Below are 19832 nucleotides of genomic sequence, written 5' to 3'. Positions count from 1 at the left end.
TTCACGTTCTCAGGTCTCTTGACAATGTCTGTTACTAAATGGACATTGTATAGGAAATGTATTACCTGAATATTTACACTACTACAACAACTAGTCATAAATGCACTTGAAAGCCAAGAAGAATTGCTATAGAACGGTGCAAATCTCTCAGGGACCCTGCTGCCCAGCCTGAGAGGCACCACGGACGCCGACACGTGGCTGCGGCTGCAGCCATGGTCTCTCTCTGAGCAAGGTGTCCCAATGGTGGCAAGGCCACCACTCGCTTTCCCACCTCCCTGGGGTCACATCGTAGCAGACAGCAATGGCCAAAACGTGTGCCCGGGGCCAGCAAACCTCTCTGCAAAATCACCCGTGCCATGACACCTCTCTGGCTGGGGGCTCGGTGCCAGGGGCACTTTGTCAGCAGGCCAGATCGGCCAAGTCCGATGCGTGCAGCCCACCAGTTGGAGAGGTACGCTACTGTGCTGTGTATTTATGAAATATGGGAAAATACTGTGGCAGAGCTTAAAATGAGCACCCGATGAGTAAGGCTTGGCTTGTGGCTGGAAGGAATATATTGAAATTCAACGCAGGGCTAATTAGGCCTGACACACGAAATGACATTTCCAAAGTGCTGGACCTCTGAGAGCACACTGAGAATAATAATGAAAGATGCACAAGTGAAATCTGACATGGAGTGAACAGAAGTATAAAAACACTCCACCTTTTTGATTTCAAAACTGCCATTTTCTGGGATTTCCACTGCAGCGCTAGGAGTGCCAGCTCACCTGCCAGTGCCGCAGGGGCTAAGCACTTGTGAAAAATCAATTCCCAGGTGCACAACAGAGGACTTATCATTAGGAATTATACCAGACAGGTGTGAAAACTCCTAGTTCATCTCTATTTGCAAGAATAACTAAGAAAAGGGTACAGAGAGATACTTGCATGAGTACTGATTGTTCCCAGCTCCTTAATTTTTTTTGTTCCGAAAGGCTTGTTTCCAGTTCTTGGCTCAGCTTCTGCCTGGTGAGCTGAAGCAGCTCCTCAGCGGCTGTGCTCTTGTCACGCTCTTCCCTTTCAAGCTGTTCACGTTTAACAACCATCTCTTTCTTATGCTCCTCCACAGCTTCCAGTAGGAACATCTTTGGCACACTGAGCTTCACCAGTTCTTGCACAAATACTCCATACTGAACACGTTTAAGCTCTTCAACAGTTTTCTCTGTTAGACTAAACAGAAGCTCTCTCAGCTCTTCACTGGCCTCATTGTCAAGCTTTTCAGTAAGTTCTTCAAATTCAATGGTGTGATCACTCAGAAGATTTTTCCAGTGGCTCAGGTAGTGAGTGACCTCCTTAGTAGTTTTGAAGGGGTCTCCAAGTGACAGCTGCTCCTTCTGATGCTCTTTCTGCTGATTCGTTTGCCAAAAGGAGGAACACAGTTAAGAGAAGGAACTTCTCAAATTCTAGCTCTTTAAATATGTAATCCATAGCAACACAAAATTTCATACTGTTTTTCAGTGTTCTCAAAACTGCTTTTCAGAAACCTACCTAGCCCTCAACATGATGGCTTTGTGTGCACCTAGCAGGCCTGTGACAATTCAGATTATTGTTAGATAGAAGGGCTAACATGGGCCTGTGATAATTTGGATTGTTGCTAGAAAGAAGGGCTAACACCTAAAAAAATGCATGATCTTCTGGTTTGACATAATCTCAGCTGCCTGAACTGTAATGATCTGGCAGCATTCCAGAAGTGAATCTGGATCAAATACCAAGGAAGAAAAAGAAGAAGAAACAAAGAGAGAGGAAAAAAAAGGCTGGGTTATTTTTTACTTTATTTTCCCCATCTTACAGCATGCAGCAATTTCATTGGAAAGCTAAACTAAAGCTACCTATACTGAGAATAAATACAACAAATGAAGCCTCCATCATTATACCTGCCGTCTCTTCTTGCACTGATATCTGTTAAAGAGCAGAAAACACTGAAACACATGTCCCACAAAAGGTAAAATTAATCTCACCTAACTTTGGTGACCTAAAGAAATATCAACTAATCCAAGATAGCTTTTTCTACGTGCTTTAGGAAAAGAAAGATAGACACCTTTGGATAACAACTCCCTTCCATTTATCTCAGATCACCTCCAAGTCATCTTCCATTATGAGATGACTTGGAGCTCTTGGAGTTAGCCTTGATTTTTAGATGGCTGATGTTAGGTGACCTGAGTCCTACCAGAAGCAGCCACAGGTACAGCATCTTTTAAATAATTTTGTTTTGTAGCTGAACTTTAACTATGCTGTAGGAGTCATTCAAGTCACATGTAGCCAGGAAACCCATAGAAAACAACAACTGTCACATCTGTGACATCTCTCTCACCAACTTCAGAACCTCAGTTGGCTTTTGCCTGTCTACACATTACAGAGGCTTGTCATAACCCCCTTGGACAGGTTAGACTAAGTAGAGGGGCTTCACAAGTTTCTCCAGTTATATTACTTTCCTGCAGGTTTTTCTAAAAGAACAGCTATTAATTACTGCGTAATTAATACAGCACATGGCAGTACCCAGCTAAAAACAATGGACACTTATTTCCATCCATCCTCCTGGCTGTGTTGACCCCTGTCCTAAGAACTACACTTTATTTTTCAATTCATTCCATTTTTAATTCATGATAACCCCTGTGAAAATAAATATACTGAAAATAATTACCTTTTGTAGCATTTCCCGCCTTCGCTTGGTAATGAGTTTCTGGTGAAGCTTTTGCTTTTCTTGTTTTAAATCATGATCGAATTTCTGTTTAACAGAATTAATTTCAGCCTCAGCTCGGTCCAGCAGCACTCCCAAATGACTTTCAGGTAAATGACCTGCTCTGTAATAACAGTGTTTGAAACCTGTTATCCCAAATTCTTAGGAGTAAAAGGGTATTTGAGGCAATTAGTACCATAATAAGGCTCAACAAAGTAGACACACAGAATAATCTTTGTTTCTTTACCAGTGATACCTGAGGGGATCAAACAAGCAAGTGGGTAACAGAAAGATAATCTCAGAGATGAGTGTAGAATTGAGGCAGTTTGTGAAGGCAGAGTGAAGGTGTATGAAGATGGAATGGGAAGCAGGAAGGAAGGGAAGGCAAATGCAAAACCAATTATGTATCAGTTAGTAATGTAAGCGATATTCAAATGAGACATTTCAAACCTTATATATTATTCATAATATTTACATTTTTCATTTAATGTCCCTGGAATGCAATTCTAGATGTCTTTTATAACTCCTACTCCTCATTAGAAACAATTTTCTCTTTAAAGGATGTAATCTAATCAAGTAAAAACTATTAAAAATTATTTTAAAGATACAAAGCAATCATATCCATGAAAGATTTATATTCAGATTTCCTATTACATTTACATCATCAGAAAAATTATAAAGATTTCAAATTAATAGTGAAAAACAATAATCTAACAGGGCAAATTCTCAGTCTTAAGCACACAGTGCTTTCAAATGGAAGTTTAAGACTATGGTCTACCTCCAGTTGCTACAGTATTTAATTTCAAAGAGTAAGCAAGATCCCAACCATGCCTGCAACAGTTAGAAAAATCTTCCTCTCCACAAACTCAAATTGAATTTACAAAATTACCTGCTATTATACTTACACCAGAAATTCCCCAAATATTCTCAGACAACAGAAGACTAAAAGAACATCTTAATTCAGAACCAGCTGTTGGACATTTGTGAGTTATAATTTCTAATGCTAAACACAGAGGACTTCCAAACTGTGGGGTTGAAAAGGTCAACGTGGAACTTTGTAGAAAGCACCAGTTCCTGACCTGAACCTGGATGTTGTCCAAACACTTTCTGGTTTATTTTTCAAATCCCCATTTTTCAGAAGACATGAACATTACACACAGAGCCTGGATTCAGATGAATCCAGGGCTTCCAAGTCTTTGTTCCAAGATGTTACCTGACCCAATTCATAAACTAGAGTAGCAGCTAAATGTCACAAGCCCTTCTCCAGAAAGGACAGTCTCTCATTATGGTTTATTAGGATTTGTTCATACCATAATAGCTTAATTCCAACTAAAATCCTCAAAATAAAAGCTGAAAGAAATAAAACAGAAGATTGATGTATTAGCTTGTTTGCAGCCACTGCACTGTAACCGTGGTGGCCAGATTCCACAGTTCATACCTCTCCATCTACTGCTCAAGCATCCACAAGTATATGAACAAGCCACGAAACATCATCCCCTACATAATGAATGTGCTGGATAGAAACTCAGATCTGCTTTATCACACCATTATGTCAACCAGAGAGCGCCTTCTTTTGCAGAGCTTTTCAAATGCCTATTTTGTATTTCTTTAATCTCCTGCAAAGAGGATTAAAATACCTCTTGGTATCTTAAAAGCAATTCAGGAAGCATCATTCTTGGATCTTGTGGCCAAGTCATTTTTGCCTTGAAAGCAATCAATGTTAAATTTCAGTGTTATATTAAAAAAAACCCCCAAAACAGCACTAAATTTCCTACCCATATTTGGTAACTAAGTCTTGCCCCCCTTTCTGATCAAACCCAAGGCAAAAGATTAGTGAATGAAAGGCAGATTTATTACGGTGAGGAAGTGAGGCATGATAATAACCAAGATATTATTTTTAACACCTTCATCCTGTCTTGTACTGAGGAAATAAACCCAGGCTTGCTGCATCCAATTAAAATCCCTGTCCAGAGCAGTGAAAAGGGGCTGCAATAGAGAAAGATAGATGTGCTGGAACCATCCAGCAAATGAAAGATACAGAAAAAGCCATACAACACAGAATGACTGGAAGATGATATATACCAACCTATTCTTAGGTAGGAAAGAAAAGAAAAAAAAAAGTCTACATTATTTCAGTTTCAGGTTGTTGATTTATTTAGAGATCCAGGTCCACAGCTCAAACTGAAGGTGATGCAGTATTGTAAAACCCATCTATTTATTTTTTTGAAATCTACTTATTTAGAAATCCCAAATAACAAAAATAATGGGCAAAATGCCTAACACCAGAGAAGTCTATGGGAGTTTATGTGGCAACTTACTTACATTAATCAGTATTATGGTAATTCCTAGAAGGCTCAATCCTGGCAAGAGACCTTAACAGTATAAAAACAATTACAGTATTAGAATTAAAAGATGTCCTGTTCCCAAAGGACTCTGAACTGAAACACAATATAGAAGGAGAGGAGAAAGATAATGACAGTATAGACTGTATGATAAACTGCCTGTTCTCAGCATACCAGACATCTAATCACTAAAGAAATGTGCAGGCACATGTTTTATGTCTTTGAACAAGGAGAATTTTAATGAAGGAGAATACTGCAGTAATGACAAGGGTGTTTACAGGGAGATCCTCCCGAATGCAACGAGTGCCATGGAAGGAACACAGATGAAGTGTGTGGCCAACAGCAGGAGTATCACAGGCCAATCAGAGGCAGACCTTGACTTCTCTGTACTGAATGAAAGCCAGCAAAATTAGGCGAAAATGTGAAGTGAGGGCACTAAAACTATAAAGTAGTAGTTTGTATCTGATGCTATGGAGAACTAAGTGATGCTGGACCCCAGCAAAGGAAGATTTGTTTTATGAAAGGTCGAGAAGGCATGGGAGTATCACTGAAACATAAGGGAGATAGATAATGAACCTGAAAAGTTGCACCAGCCTGAATGTACATGTAGGCTGAAATGCAACACTATACAGAGACTACACAGAAAGACGGTGCCCATGTTAGTCTGCTTCAGCTACTTCAGGATTTTACCTGCTGAACTGGCATCTTGCTGGTACCCAGATCAAAATTTAGGCAAATAATTCAAAGCAGTAAATATTCTACATAGCAAAGTGCTACGAGCAGAAAAAGCTTTAAAAGATTATTAGAAAACTTTATACTAACGCATTGCAGGTAGAGGCATTCACTTTCCAATACCAACTCACTGAAAGGTCCAGCAGGACACTGTTCAGAAAATTACTTTGCTTATAAAAAGGTCCATATAAACTGACACTATTCAGAAGAGTAAGAGACCAATACAAGATGTTTTGCTTTGAACTTTCATGTCAAAGATTATCAACTGCCTACTTTAAAAACACAGTTCACAAGAAATGCTTGAGGTCTTACAAAAACTAAAATTTGGGGAGAAATTTATAAAGGGGCTTGAGTTGTTCATACCTAGAGAGTCAGCAGAACTGGATTCAGTTTTTAAGAGACAAAAGAAGGAAGAAAACTTTTTGTGAACAAGCAGATACTGGCAAAAGAACAATGCGACATGTTACAGCTGCTGTAGTTGAAAAACATGAAGAACCTCCTGCCTCTGGGGATAGCCAGAACAACCCAGGATAAATACTGCTTCAAGTATCACTCTCCTGTCCATTTAGCCTTTAAAGGAAAACACAAAAAGCCTAGCTAGACACCCCTGAAATCTATTATTACGGGTTATAATTTAAACCTTGCTTTCCTGCCTTTTGGCACTGCAGTCCACAGACTTGATTTCCAAAGGCACTGAGTACCCATAGCCAGTCCTGACAAATGGGACATTTTATTTAAATACTATCTTTAGAAAGCCCAGCTTGAAAATTGGTTGCTCTATTTCATTTAAAATGTTCACAACCCTCCCTAGAATTGGTTTGGTTTTATTTTGCTTTTTATAACCTTTATTTCTGGCCACACAGAATATTTTTCATGTTAATTTGAAATTGCTTTGCTAGCTGATAAATTTTAAACATCCTATTAAGCTCCATTTTTAAAAGACCTCTCCCCTCATCATTTATCTGCTGGTTTATGTATCCCTGAATCTGTTTATCTGTGGTATATCTAGTCTACATATTTTCTCAGTTTCTCTTCTCCATACAAACCGTTCTGCATTTTAAAATTCCATTTATAACAGAAAGTTTAGGGCACGCTATTAAAGCTGGACACAATAGATTATGACAGACCTGTGTCTATATTTAGACAAGCAGATTCAATGCTAAAGTGAAAAATAAGAGGATATTATGGATACAATTTAAAGTACCAGCCATTCAGACCAGAATTCTCTTGCTGCTCAAATTTTAATGCTCCAATTTGTAAATATCCCCCAAATCACTTTATAATTAGAAACTGAAATACAAGCCTCCCTAGCATAGATTATAACTTCCTCAAGGTTTATACTAGGATATTTCAACTTGCCTGTAGGGAAAAAAAGACTACCACATAATCTGAAATACTACATTCTGGAGCTTTATAAATTCAACAGCTAAAGAATGAATAATAACATAACAGTTTGGCCAACATTTGCCTGAAAGGAATTCCTGCCACAGCAGGTGTGGGAAGTTAAAGGAAAATAACTATTTCTAGTCCCAGAAAGCGAGATGGGATTGCTTCTTTACAATGCTGTCTCCAAGTATGGACATGTTTCCTTTGTCCGCAGAGTATTACGACCACTGCATACTTTGAGAAGTTTAATAGGGCACTGCTAGGAAAATTAATTTTTCATCTAGGTAACGGTGCTTGTTGGTTTCAGAAGTTTTTGGGGTTTTGGGGTGGTTTTTTGGTACATTTTTGGGGATGAGATTCACAAAGTCTTGGACTACAAATACTAAACATTTCCCCTCTGTTTTGTAGTTGATCTGTTTCATGACTGTTAGGTGCAATAACAGGCATTAAAAAGTGAGTGGAATCTATTTTTCCAGCTTGAGAAGCCATAGCAGCTGCGTGGTGCTTAGCTGCTGGCTGGGGTTAAACCACGACAATGACTCTGGTTCTCACTGAAGTCAGAATTACAAACAGGTACTGTACATGTTCCCAGCAACTACCCTCTGTGCTGTACAAGTGGACACAGACAACAAAGCCTCACTCTTGTGGTTTCACCCCAGCCAGCAACTAAGCATCATGCAGCTGCTCACTCACTCCCTGCCACCCAGTGGGATGGGGGAGAGAATCAGGAAAAAAAGTGAAACTCGTGGTTTGAGATAAAGACAGTTTAACAGAACAGAATGAAAGAAAATACTAGTGATAATAATAAAATTACAATAACAATAAAAGAATTGGAATATAGAAAACAAGTGATGGACAATGCAATTGCTCACCTCTCGACGACTGATACCCAGTTAGCTCCCAAGCAGCGATCCCCCCAGGCCAACTCCCCCCAGTTTATATACTGGGCATGACATCACATGGTATGGAATGCCCCTTTGGCCAGTTTGGGTCAGCTGTCCTGGCTGTGTGCCCTCACAACTTCTTTCGCCCCTCCAGCCTTCTTGCTGGCTGGGCATGAGAAGCTGAAAAATCCTTGACTTAGTCTAAACACTACTTAGCAACAACTGAAACAGTCAGTGTGTTACCAACATTATTCTTATACTGAATCCAAGGCATAACACTGTACCAGCTACTAGAAAGAAAATTAACTCTAACCCGGCCAAAACCAGGACACTCACCTTAGTGTCTGCTGGGATATTAACTAAGTCATCGGTTACAAAATATTTTCTTAGAATTAACTTAAAAGATAACATTTTTGTGCACCTTTCCTGCTAGTAACACAGACAAAAAGACTTTTGAAGACTATTCTATTGTCTTTGAGACAATGCAGTCAAATGGCTGCCAAGAAAACAATTGAGATATTTACCTTTCCATCTTATTAACGAGACTTGATATCTGGGCTGCTGCTGCATTTATAAGAGCACAGGCTTGAGAATCCCTTAACTGTGTCTTACTTATAAGATACTCTCTGTAAGCAAATCTTCTATTCAGATGATATTTCTTGCTAGCTTGCAAAAAATCCATTAGCTCTTCAATGTCTCCCTACAGGAAAGAATGTGAACAAATATATTTAATTAGATATAATGTTAATTTCAGCTAACACCTGTGAGTATCAGACCAGATTTGTTCATTAACAGGTTAAAGTTAAAAAGCTCTTACAAGTGAAAGACAATTAGCTTCTATCAACTTAACTCTAATGTCCACGTCAAATTATTACTGTTATTTCAACAAAACAAAATAAATGATGTGCTGAGCTTTAGGCCTGAATACCTCAATATTTTTTGTGTGTACTCTCCTGAACAGTTAGCGCACCTCCCGAGAGCCCTGAGTTAACAGGTCATTTGATCATGTACCCACGATGAAATACACATGCAACCCTACCAGTGTTAGTAGAACTGTTCCCGCTTAAAGCTATCCACAGGCTGAAAGGTCTTCTTAAATTGGGAGCTGAAGACAGCATGTGTTCAGTAACAGCAGTAAGTGGCATCATGCCTTTCTTTCTTTTTTATTTTTTCCTTTCTTTTTTTCTTTACAATGTATTGTATGATTAAATAAATAAAGGGTAACATTTTCAAATTGCCTTCAAAGCCAAGGATAAGTCTTCCACGTGTGCCCAGTACAGCGTGGGGAAAGCCAAGCCCGCTGCACACAGGCTGGCTTAGAAGTTCCTGCTTCCAACAGTGGGGAACAGGAAGGGTTTAGGTACCTACGAATGGGTCTGGTAGAGACCAGAGGCAGGTGCACAGTGGTCTATAGCAGACATTTTGCTAGCATCAGATAGCCAAGACAAGGTCTAATACTTAGGTGACCCATGTCTGAGCAGTCAAAACATTGTCAAAACTTCTTTCACTTGCTCTATCTTCTGCTAGCTGCTCAACTGTCTTTTGCACAAGTGCTTGCTGCATCTATATCTGACAGTGGCCCATGGGTGGCTTTTCTGTACTGAGATCTGACAGTGGCATCTGGTTTTAGGAGTGGGACTTCCATGTTTTGACACCTGCTTTCCAGATGCTGCTTTTTAACCTCCAGACCTTCAACCTCTAGGACCACAACAATCATACTCTTCTTCAAGAAGCAGACAGAACATTTCCCAGAAATTTTGGAATCTAGAACACTAACTTTCAACACAAATAGAGTAAAAAAAAAACCCTTGAGGAAACAACTCAAGCTATTCTGTTGCAAGAGTCTTAAAATGTAACTGAAACCAAAACTAAAGTCCTGAACATACTCTTCATCAGCATCCCCAACTGCGTAAGCTAGAGATATTCAACTTCTCAAAGTACAAAACCACAGCACTTCAGACATACCACAATTTCAGTAGTCTACATATTTGGGCTGGGGGGATCAGAACATCTTCTCAAGTATAGGAAAGCATGTGTTGCCTAGGGGGTTTTGAAAATGCCTATACAGACAGGCCTCCAAAGGTACCTGCCATTCATTAGACAGCATCTGATTCTGTTTCAGAAAATACCATTCATAAAATAGATTTAGGTACCTAAGTGTTCTTTTAGTTGCCTAAGTCCCTTTATTTGGGCTGAAATTACTTTTGAAAATGGCACTCTGGCATTTCTGTACCATGCTGAGGGCCCCATTAACACCAGTGAGGGTAGACCTGGAACCAGAAGTTTGCTGCACAAGCACAAATCTGCTCTCAGAACATCCTGTAGGCGCAGGCTTAGGGGCAGACCTGCACCAACAGAGCTTTCAGGAGCTAAGCAGAGCCCTAAGTTATGCAGATATATCAATATATTCACTGCAAAACTGGGGATTTATATTACACAATTTCCCACTGCATGGTGTAGACATGTTTTCAAACTTCTTTCTTCTGCGTGATACACATGAGCTACTAGTCTTATTTTCCCTGAGCAGTAAAGACAAGCTTTCAGCACTTGGGTGCTTTGGAAATATTACCCATGAAAACAAAAGTCAGCACTAAGCACATAATGTTATGGCAAATATATCTAACCCAGTATTGTAGAAAAAGGCTGTCCATATGCACCAATATACAGTTGTGTATATGTCTAGATGTACATAATGATTGCATTATATTTTTTAAAATTCCTGCTAAGAAAATTAGTTATAAAAGTGGTAACATTTATCCTGAAACATTTCTCAAGAGTTACTGTGGATTTGTATTCTGTCATTAGGTTAGGAATGGAGTTATCATCCTATTACCTGTATTTTAGAGTAACCTTCCACTAATGTTTTAGCTGCTTCCAACTTCAGTTCTCCCTTGAAAGTAGCATTTGTTATCTGTGTAAAAAAGATATTATGGAGCTCCTTTCTCTGGGTAACAGCCAGCTGTCTATAAGCCTTTGCAAAATACTCCTCCTGCTTTACCAGAAGGAACCTCTTCAGGCGGTCCTGCTCCAGTCTGTGAAGTCTATCCAGAAGACTTTTGTATTCTACAGCAGGCTGCAGAGAAGAGAGAAATAAATAAATCTGAAGTGATTTTCAGTATTCAACATATTTTAAAGTATCAGTGCTACTAGCTCATACATGTATTACGCATACTCTGATTACTCTCATTTCAGGTTTGAATGAAGGCTAATACTAAATCAGTGTACACTTTCCATGGTTTTCACCTGTTTGGAATGACAGGGCTTCTACAGCTGTCAATCTCTAATCCAGATAACACTTCCAAGGCATAAAGTCTTTTTAGAATTTAGAAGCATTATTTAAGATAAATTATACAAAACAGCATGAAATTCAACACAAAAACTATACATGAAATCAATTTCTTAGGTTTCATCAATCCTGAAATCCTATTAAAATTTAATAGACTCATATAAGTCAGAACAATGAAATAACAATAAGCATACATTTTAAAAACAATATAAATTAGAAAACACTATTCTACTACAAATCTCTAAAAGTCTGTATTATTGATGACCCACTTTGTCGATTGGTTTCTACAAATTAATCCAAGAGCATCATTTTAGACTTACAACAATGGAGTAGAATTAAATGGCAATTAATTTAAAAGCTTCTTTGTAAGAAATACTTTCTCATAGCTCTCCAGTAAGACTTGCATATTCATAGCTTTAATCTCAGATGGCATAAACTCATTAGAGAATCAAAACATACATGTCCAACAGAGCAAAGAATGCTTCTTATGCCAGCAAAGCTACCTAACAGTAGTTATGTTGACCTTGTCCTAAATTTCATACTATTTATCTGGGGAGAACTGTCCTCTGAACCTCACCCCTCATTCCCAAGTGACACACTGCAGACAGCAAACAATCAAAAAGGCAGGGAATATACATTCTGTGTTTTGGCTGAGAAGGGGAGAAGGTTATTGCTCCAGCTGTTTTTCACTGCCGTCTCTTGGACGCTAGTACACCCGCTGCCAGGAGCACAAGTGTGGGCCAACCCTAGAGCTCCAGTATGTCCTTTCGGACCAGGTTCCATGGCAAGTACAAAAACAGGTCCTTTCACAGACAGCGAAGCAAACAGCAAGGCGTTAGTATATGATAAATGGGTCAGGACAAGTATTGGACTGGTCTTAATTCTTTGTTTGATTCCTACCATTCAGGATTTCCAATATAAAACAGATTGAACCAATACCAATGTATTTTGTGCAAAGAAAAGCTGCTTTGCTGAGAGTGTATTTAGTGTGAGTTCACATACTGAGTTTCAGTCAGGCCCCTCTTTCTGCAAAGGTAGGATTTATCCCAGTGAGGTCTATCTAAGTGGTAACGACATCTAGTCTAGGTTCCTTCTATAACCAACAGAAGGAAAAAGACTTCTGCAGAGTACAATACACCTGATCCTTAAAAAGATGTTCACAAGTATCCCTTCCTTGCCATCTCCTTTGACTTTCTAGCACCTCTAATTCAGGGTGTTCATATCCTACAGATATTTGAAAGCTCCCTTGAGTTACAATTTAAAATTCACCTGGAAACATCAAAGAAATTCAACTGGCTCACTAGTCTTGTGCCATCCATTTTCTCCACACAACGGCCTGATAAACCTAAGTTCTTCCTGAGAGCCTCAACATACTGTAGTACCTTTGACGGGTCACACTCAGCAAAAAACTTCTTTTGTTGAAACTGCAAATATGAATTGTCATAAAATTCCTTAACAGTTATAGGTATACGATATGCAAATAAAAATGCCCTCTTTAAAAAACAAAACAAAACAAAACAGAAGGCCAAAAACTTAAGTATTGTCTAAAAAGACAACATACACAAGTAAGGAATATACTGGTCTAAGTGATTATACTCCTAACATAACTTATTTTGTCTCTACAATCAAACTGAAACAGACAGCTGGAAACTCATCAGCATCATGTTCAATACCCACGTACCCACTTGTGCTCCAGAAGCAAAACCCCACTTGTAAGTAATGAACTGCACTATTTATTCCCACCAAGTCATCCTCTTAGTGGGAGTTACAACATTAGACAAGCATGAAGCAATAACTTGGGTATTTTAGCATTTTAAGCTTACAGAGCTGAAATATTCAAAACTTAACAGACTCCTCTCCAGACACATAAAGTAAAAAAAAAAAAGGGGGGGGGGGGGAGACAGTGGGATTCAGTTTTATTGTAAACACTCACTATACTTGAAAAAAGACACGGAAGACTGGAGCATAATCTTGTACATGGGATGTTGGACTGGTGACCCGGGCTCTATTTCCAGCTAGTCACTATCTATGAAATCCTGGGTAATGATACTTACCCCCTCGGACAGAGATTTTTGAATGAAAGTGACACAAAAAAGCACTAAGCTTTTACTTAAAAAGAGACTCTAAACTTGTAAAGAATCATACTCTGCCTTAAATTATTTATCTCACTATTATCCACAGGCTATTTTGAAGAGAAGTCCACTCCCTGCTCTGCCTAAAATACAGATTGTTCTGCTTGCCTTCACTGAGTTTGGAGGACCTCAGCCTTCGGTTGCATTTATATTCTCATTTTCTTCAGAATAAGAATATCAATATTGGAGGCTTTTTACCTAGATTGTAAGGTTTATGATGCAGAGTTTGCTCTGCTCTGAATGTGCAAAATACTCTACACAGTGTCTGACTGGAGTTCTTAGGAACTGCTGCAGTGAAATATAGTAAATAAAAATACACCACTTCGCAAGGTTTTAAGTGACTATAAAAAAAAATCAGGGTAATGACAACCTTTTGTTTCCATGTGTCACAGAATCTCTTGAGATAAGTTCATTTTCTGGTGAAGTAAAACCCAGTTTCTTAATAACAACTACCCTAATTACAACATCGGAATTTTTGAACACATATAAATTGTACAGCTTTTCACTTTACTATTCTAAGAGGACAACTCGCCCTTTCTAGTCTAAAAGAGAAACCATCTATATAAAACCACATATCATGCAAAATATCTTGATTTTATACTAGATTTACCTTTTCATTCATTTTCTTCATTAATTCCTCGGCCTCTTCATTTGCAGCTCTTGCTTTTTGGCATTGAGCCTCCATTTTCTTCCTAGTTTCCAGATTACACTCAGCTGTTAAAGCCACCATCTTCCTTTCATACTCCTCTTGAATCTCCTTCTCCATTGCAAGAAACTGCTTTTTGAAAATTGAACTCATCCTCTTCTCCACATGAGGAAAGAGGCTGTGACTTAAGACCATGTTCTTCATCATCATAGCAATCACTTCTTTACATATCTGCGTTCGATATGCCTCCAGATCAGCATCTGCCCGCGTCAGGCTGGCAACCTCCAAGCTGTAGAAAGGTCATCAGGACTGTTTGAAATCGCAGATTATCAGAAATTTCTATCAGAAAACAAGGATATCTAGATTCATTCAATACTGGGTAACCAAATGGCAGTCAGAGAAGTGCAGGAATATCACAGTGTATGAGTTTACTAAACATGATAGTAATCGTTCATTAAAAAGCAGGGTGAGTCAACTTCTACTACAGCAACTTTAATGAAGTATGTCCATTCTTGCATTTCCATTTCAGACAGAAAAAGGAAAAGCTTTTCTTTAAAACCCCAAACACTTCCCAAGCTTAAAAGCAAACAAAAACCTCCCACAAAAAAACCCCCACCACCTCTGTTGGGAAGCAGATGAAGTGAGTATCTGAACAGGCTATAAATTTCACTGACTTTGTAAAATAGTTCTAAACTCACTGACCCATCTACATTGATACATCACTGCTTCATGTTCTGTGCTCGTGTATTCCCTTCTCTGCAGGGAAGAGGGGACAGTGTTCTGATTATGTACTGATACAAAGAAATTAAAATAGCCATTATCTCTTTCTCATGAACATTAATAGAGTTCTAGAAAAGGGATTAAAACCAGAGGGAAATACCAGTTTTTTTACAAAATGCAATAAATATCATGATGCATGTGAATACATTCTCATTTATCTTTAATTAAATTTGAATTATAATTATTCTCCTTTCATATACTATGTAACTACTGTAAATTCTATAGCTTTGCCTATTCTGCACTAAACTCAGGATTGGAAAATTAGGTGGGTTTTGCCCCTGCATGTCAATTTACATGAACACACAGCACTGTATGTTTCTGTGTGTGGATTAAGTATACATGAATTTCTTTGTGACCTACAAAATACACTTTTAAGAGCTTAAATCCATTCTTTTTTCAGTTAGGCTAAATTATTGGCTTGATCTGTTCCATAGTCAAATCTTAGAATAAATTTCAAATCCATAGCAAAGTTCTTTGCAAGATTTGCAAGACAGCAGAATGATACTAATTCAGAATGGTATGTATCAATGCATGCAAATCTATAAACACTTCACCTTTTTGTCAAACAATCTTTCCTTATGTAAGCAAATAAAGTTTAACTAAAAGTAAATCAGTGGTATATTATTATCACTGCCCCTCTGTTAAACACAAGAGATGCATTTTCCCCATTTAGAAATCAATGGGATAGAATTAAGTTGTTTTCTTACAATGACTCAAATACGTGAAGCATTTAGAGGACATTAGCTTAAGCTATGATAAGCTATCACAAAGAGGCAGAGAGATTTTTCTGTTGCAGTCTCTCAAAACCCCAGGAATGCACTGGCAATGGTCATGGTCTTTGCAATCTGCTGCAGGGCTGGCTGGTTGCAGCTGCAAAACCTCCTCCATTTCCCCCCTCTTCCTCCCATACAGGAGCAGGAATCACTGCTGCGCGGGGCCAGATCCCTGCGACTGAAACACTGTGTGCCTGAAACGTTCTTCACAGTAATTTGAAGATTCTGTAAGAGCTAGTATTTTCTGTAATGTCCCCATGACAACACAACAACCCAGCTCCCCTGTGCTGTGTACAGATGGACACTGGAGGATAGCACCTGCAGGTACACAGCCTTCTTGGGTGGCGTTCAGCTACATTCATGGTCAAGCCCCCCAGGGCGCCGATATGCTCCCTCTGCCTGGGGAGAGTCCTTCTCACCCCAGGACAGCCCCCGTGGGGCAGCCACAGAGGATGGGTGACGGCAGGATCAGGGGAACAGGATGCTGAAGCAGCACAGCAAGCACTTCAAATGGGCAGCGCAGATGGACGTTTGCTGACATAGCCAGCTGTTTACTTATGACAACTCACTTAAAAAAAAAAAACAAAAGTGTTTCAGTTAAGTGCAAATGCACTTAAATAAAAACGAGGATCCAGAAAATACGAGCTTTATGCTATAACATTTCCCTAGTGACTATCAGGCAGTGGTAGGAGGCTCCCCTTCATAGATTCACCAATTCATATTAGCCTGTAAAATCCAAGCCACCAAATTTATTTTTCTGTTTTAATTCCTGCTTCAAGTCCAGTAGCTCTGATTTAATTGAAGCGTATCGGTCTTTTGTGAGAAACATCTCATCTTGGTTTTCAAGCATCCCCTAACAGAGAACTAAACAACACTTTAATTAATTGTTCCACTTGATAATTCCTTTAAGACCTAAAAATGGTCACCTTATCCTCAGCTTGAATTTGATTAGTTTCAACATCCAGCTCTCTTTGTTTGCTGGAATAACAAGTTCCTTTGTCATTATTTTTCTGTTCTTCATGCCTGCACTGATAGATGATGGTCACAGCACCTACTAACCCTTTCTTACTGAGGTGTGAAACACTGAATTCCTCGTCTCCCTGGAAGGCAACACTTCACAGCTCCACCAGGTCGGTACATAGCTCGTAACACAACATTTGTTTCTCATCACAAATGCAGGATTTTTTTTCAGCATGCTTTGAAAAAAGATTAAGCCATTCCTCACCCACCTCTTTACTTGTTACTTTTCCAGCCTTCCTCAGCAGGGATCCCAACAATGAAAGCCAGAACCAAACACCAACAAAACATTTCTTATTGTTACCTTTCCCATAGTCTTCCCACAGCATTTCTTCCTATTTAGTGCAAGTCACTACAGAGTAGATCTGATTTCAATTTGAGCAAGATTCCCATGCTCCGTCTTGCCCACAAAGAGAACTAGGGTACCCAATTAACTCCACTCCTCAAGATCATGATGCCAAATGCAGGAGAAGCAATAGGTGTACTTCACCTGACACTCTTGTGTCAGCAAGTGAGTGATGAGGCTGTTAAGATCTCAGGGGTATTTAATCTGAAACTATCACCCTCCGTTTTCCTGACAGCACATCTGTGAAGCAGGCAAAGAAACAGAAGAGCATGTGAACTGTTCCACCAATCCAAAGGTAATAGCATGGAGAAAAAGTAATTACAAGCCACAGCTCTCCCAGGTCACGTCCTGGAAGACAACAGCTACACCATTACCTTTTTTCAGTGGCAGCTGAAGAAAGGTTGCATCTGTAAAAATTTGAAATCTACCTTCTATGTGATGTGCTCTTCTTCTCGTCTGCCTCCTCCACCCAGCAGCCAGTGGGAGTGAGACAAGCTCATCACATGCACCAGAAACCTGACTTCAAGCTCTTACTCCAAATGAGAGGTTGAGGGCAGCCTTAACAAGCTGCATCAATATGGTCTTGCTTGCACACCAACGGTCAGTACAGGACAGGAATTCTGTACATATCATAGACCAAACACTTTCAGACACAAGTCCATCAGAAGAACAATGTTTACAATCATCCAGATTAAATATGCAATGTTTTGTGACACCTAGGAAAAAAAAATCCTAACCTGACACTGTGCCTCCTGGAACCAAGGTAGATTTAGTAAGTTGCTTTAAATGCTCTGCACTCTGCTTGTTACAGCAATTCATGTTTAAAAGGTCTCGCATCTCTTCCTGAGCATATTCAGCACAACAGAAACATGAAAGCCAATGAAGTACAGGTAGCAGATGGCAACCTATTGATGTAAAAGATCAAAGCTTCTGTTGGACAAAGCATCCAGAGAAAGGATGAGGAAAGTACAGAAGGCAGGTGGTACAAAAGTGTGGGGGGAGGAAAGGTGAACAGACATGTAGAAAATGAAACTGTGAACAGCAAGTGTAAAGATTTTTCACTCACTTGAAGAGGAAGAGGATTTAAAGATCTGTCAGAGAAGATCTGGGAGAGGAGAAACCCAGACGCCAAACACACAGAAGCAGAGAGAGTACCTGAGCATCTGATGTCCTCCACAGACCTAATAAAGGAATAGAGGAAAGCAGCTAGGGTCAGGAAAGAAACAACTATAGTTAATTTAAAAAAAACCCAAACCACACCACACCACAAAAAAGGAAACCTCTCATTAACTACAAAATAATTGTGTCTTTAAGTTGTCTTATTCAAATTAGAGGCCCGCAGAGGGAATTTTTGAACAGGAGAATTAATAGCTGCTGAATTTAACAGTCCTAGAATGAACTAATGGCTTTCTGACACATTTTTAAAATGAATTCAGAGTTCCCAAAGATGAGAAACTACTGTGACACAACTTTCTGAAGTCTTAAGGGGAGAGAAACATCAAGCAAACTCCCCTTCGGTGACCTTTTTTCACCAAAACAGAAACACCCATCATTTTCAGAAGACTCACCTCTCATCTGCAAATGTTAGCCAATTAGTAGCATACGTATTACAACAGCATCCAGAGGAGACTGGAGTCCTGTGGTAGCAGTTTCTGCAAAAGCATCCCTTTGTGATACACAACACTCCCGAAAAGCATGTAATTTAGAATCATAGAAACATTTAGGTTGGAAAAGACCTTCAAGATCATTGGGTCCAACCATCATAGGGCCATTTGTGGACGGTTTGTCTCCACTGTCCTGGATGCCCTGCTGCAGCCATGGAGCACCACGGCACAGCAGCTGCACCAACTCCTGCTGGAGAGAGGAACGCAGCTGGGGAAGGACAGACAGACACACGACCAGCCCCAGCCCGGTGGCACCCGCTGCTAGCGCCTGAGCCACAGCAGCATGTCTCCTGCGCCCACATTTATTGAGGGGCTACTAACAGAGTATCAGCAAGTTGGGCTGTGTTTTGGTTTAGTTTTTTGGGGTTTTTTTGTCGTTGTTGGGTTTTCAGGGTCTTTTTAAACTACCCTGTCAATGCGGACCCTGTGTGCAGTACCGTAGCTTCCTCCCTTCAGCCTCTCCCTCCTTTTTTCCCTCCTCTGTTTCCCATGCTGTCTGGCTGGGTCCAGTCACAACAGAGACTTCAAACGCTTTGGGGCAGGGATTTACACAGGCTGCAGCACAACGAGGCACAAACCTTTGCAGGAGACCAAAACTGTGCTGAAGTAGAAGCAGCGGTAATGGCATAAGGTCTGAAAGGCCACCAACAGCTACCAAACCCAAATTCTTCAGACCTCCTGTGCTGCAGTGGGGCACGTTGCCTTTCCGTGGTCTCTGCCCGCTGCCAGGCTGGGCACAGCCCACCTGTGTTAGAGAAGGTCTGACGATGCTCTGTGCTACACCAGTAGCTGTACTGGCCTACAGCCAGCTCTGAACTGGGGGAGTTCATCCATCAGTCCTGTGACACTTACACAGCTAAGTGTAAACTTGGCACAGCTCAAATACGAGCCTACAGAGAATACAGGACGTCTCGTCAGTAAATAAAATTGCTAAGAAAGGTACGTGATGATTATCTAAGGATGCTTTCACATGGATGAATCACAGGTTAAGTTTAGCTTTCCAGAAAAAGCCAGAATGCTGACAAAACCAGAAATAGGATTCTCATGATATATAGCCCCCTCCCCCCCAAAATCCCCAAATTGAGAAAGATGATAAATTGAGCTAAGAGACCAGTAGCTCTTCAGAAAAAA

At 39.8% G+C, this 19832-nt stretch overlaps 1 protein-coding gene across 3 annotated transcripts in view; it reads right to left on the bottom strand.

Moving 5' to 3' along the window:
* The window catches only part of EVC2 (EvC ciliary complex subunit 2), a 78951-nt gene that overhangs the window by 26440 nt on the left and 32679 nt on the right, over nt 1-19832 (bottom strand). For 2 of the 3 annotated variants that reach the window (XM_075022894.1, XM_075022914.1), the window contains exons 10-14: nt 14086-14410; nt 10891-11130; nt 8582-8757; nt 2678-2837; nt 925-1385 (exon numbers count right to left, since the gene is read on the bottom strand). In XM_075022894.1, coding sequence (XP_074878995.1) covers nt 925-1385; nt 2678-2837; nt 8582-8757; nt 10891-11130; nt 14086-14410 — 1362 coding nt within the window. The remainder of the gene's footprint in view (nt 1-924; nt 1386-2677; nt 2838-8581; nt 8758-10890; nt 11131-14085; nt 14411-19832) is intronic. The other variant, XM_075022905.1, reaches the window with a different exon arrangement.

Source organism: Buteo buteo, chromosome 1 (genome assembly GCF_964188355.1).
Source record: "Buteo buteo chromosome 1, bButBut1.hap1.1, whole genome shotgun sequence".
In the NCBI taxonomy this organism is placed as follows: Eukaryota; Metazoa; Chordata; class Aves; order Accipitriformes; family Accipitridae; genus Buteo; species Buteo buteo.
Note: the sequence above shows the minus strand (reverse complement) of the source record. Positions and strands in the feature narration are given on the sequence as shown.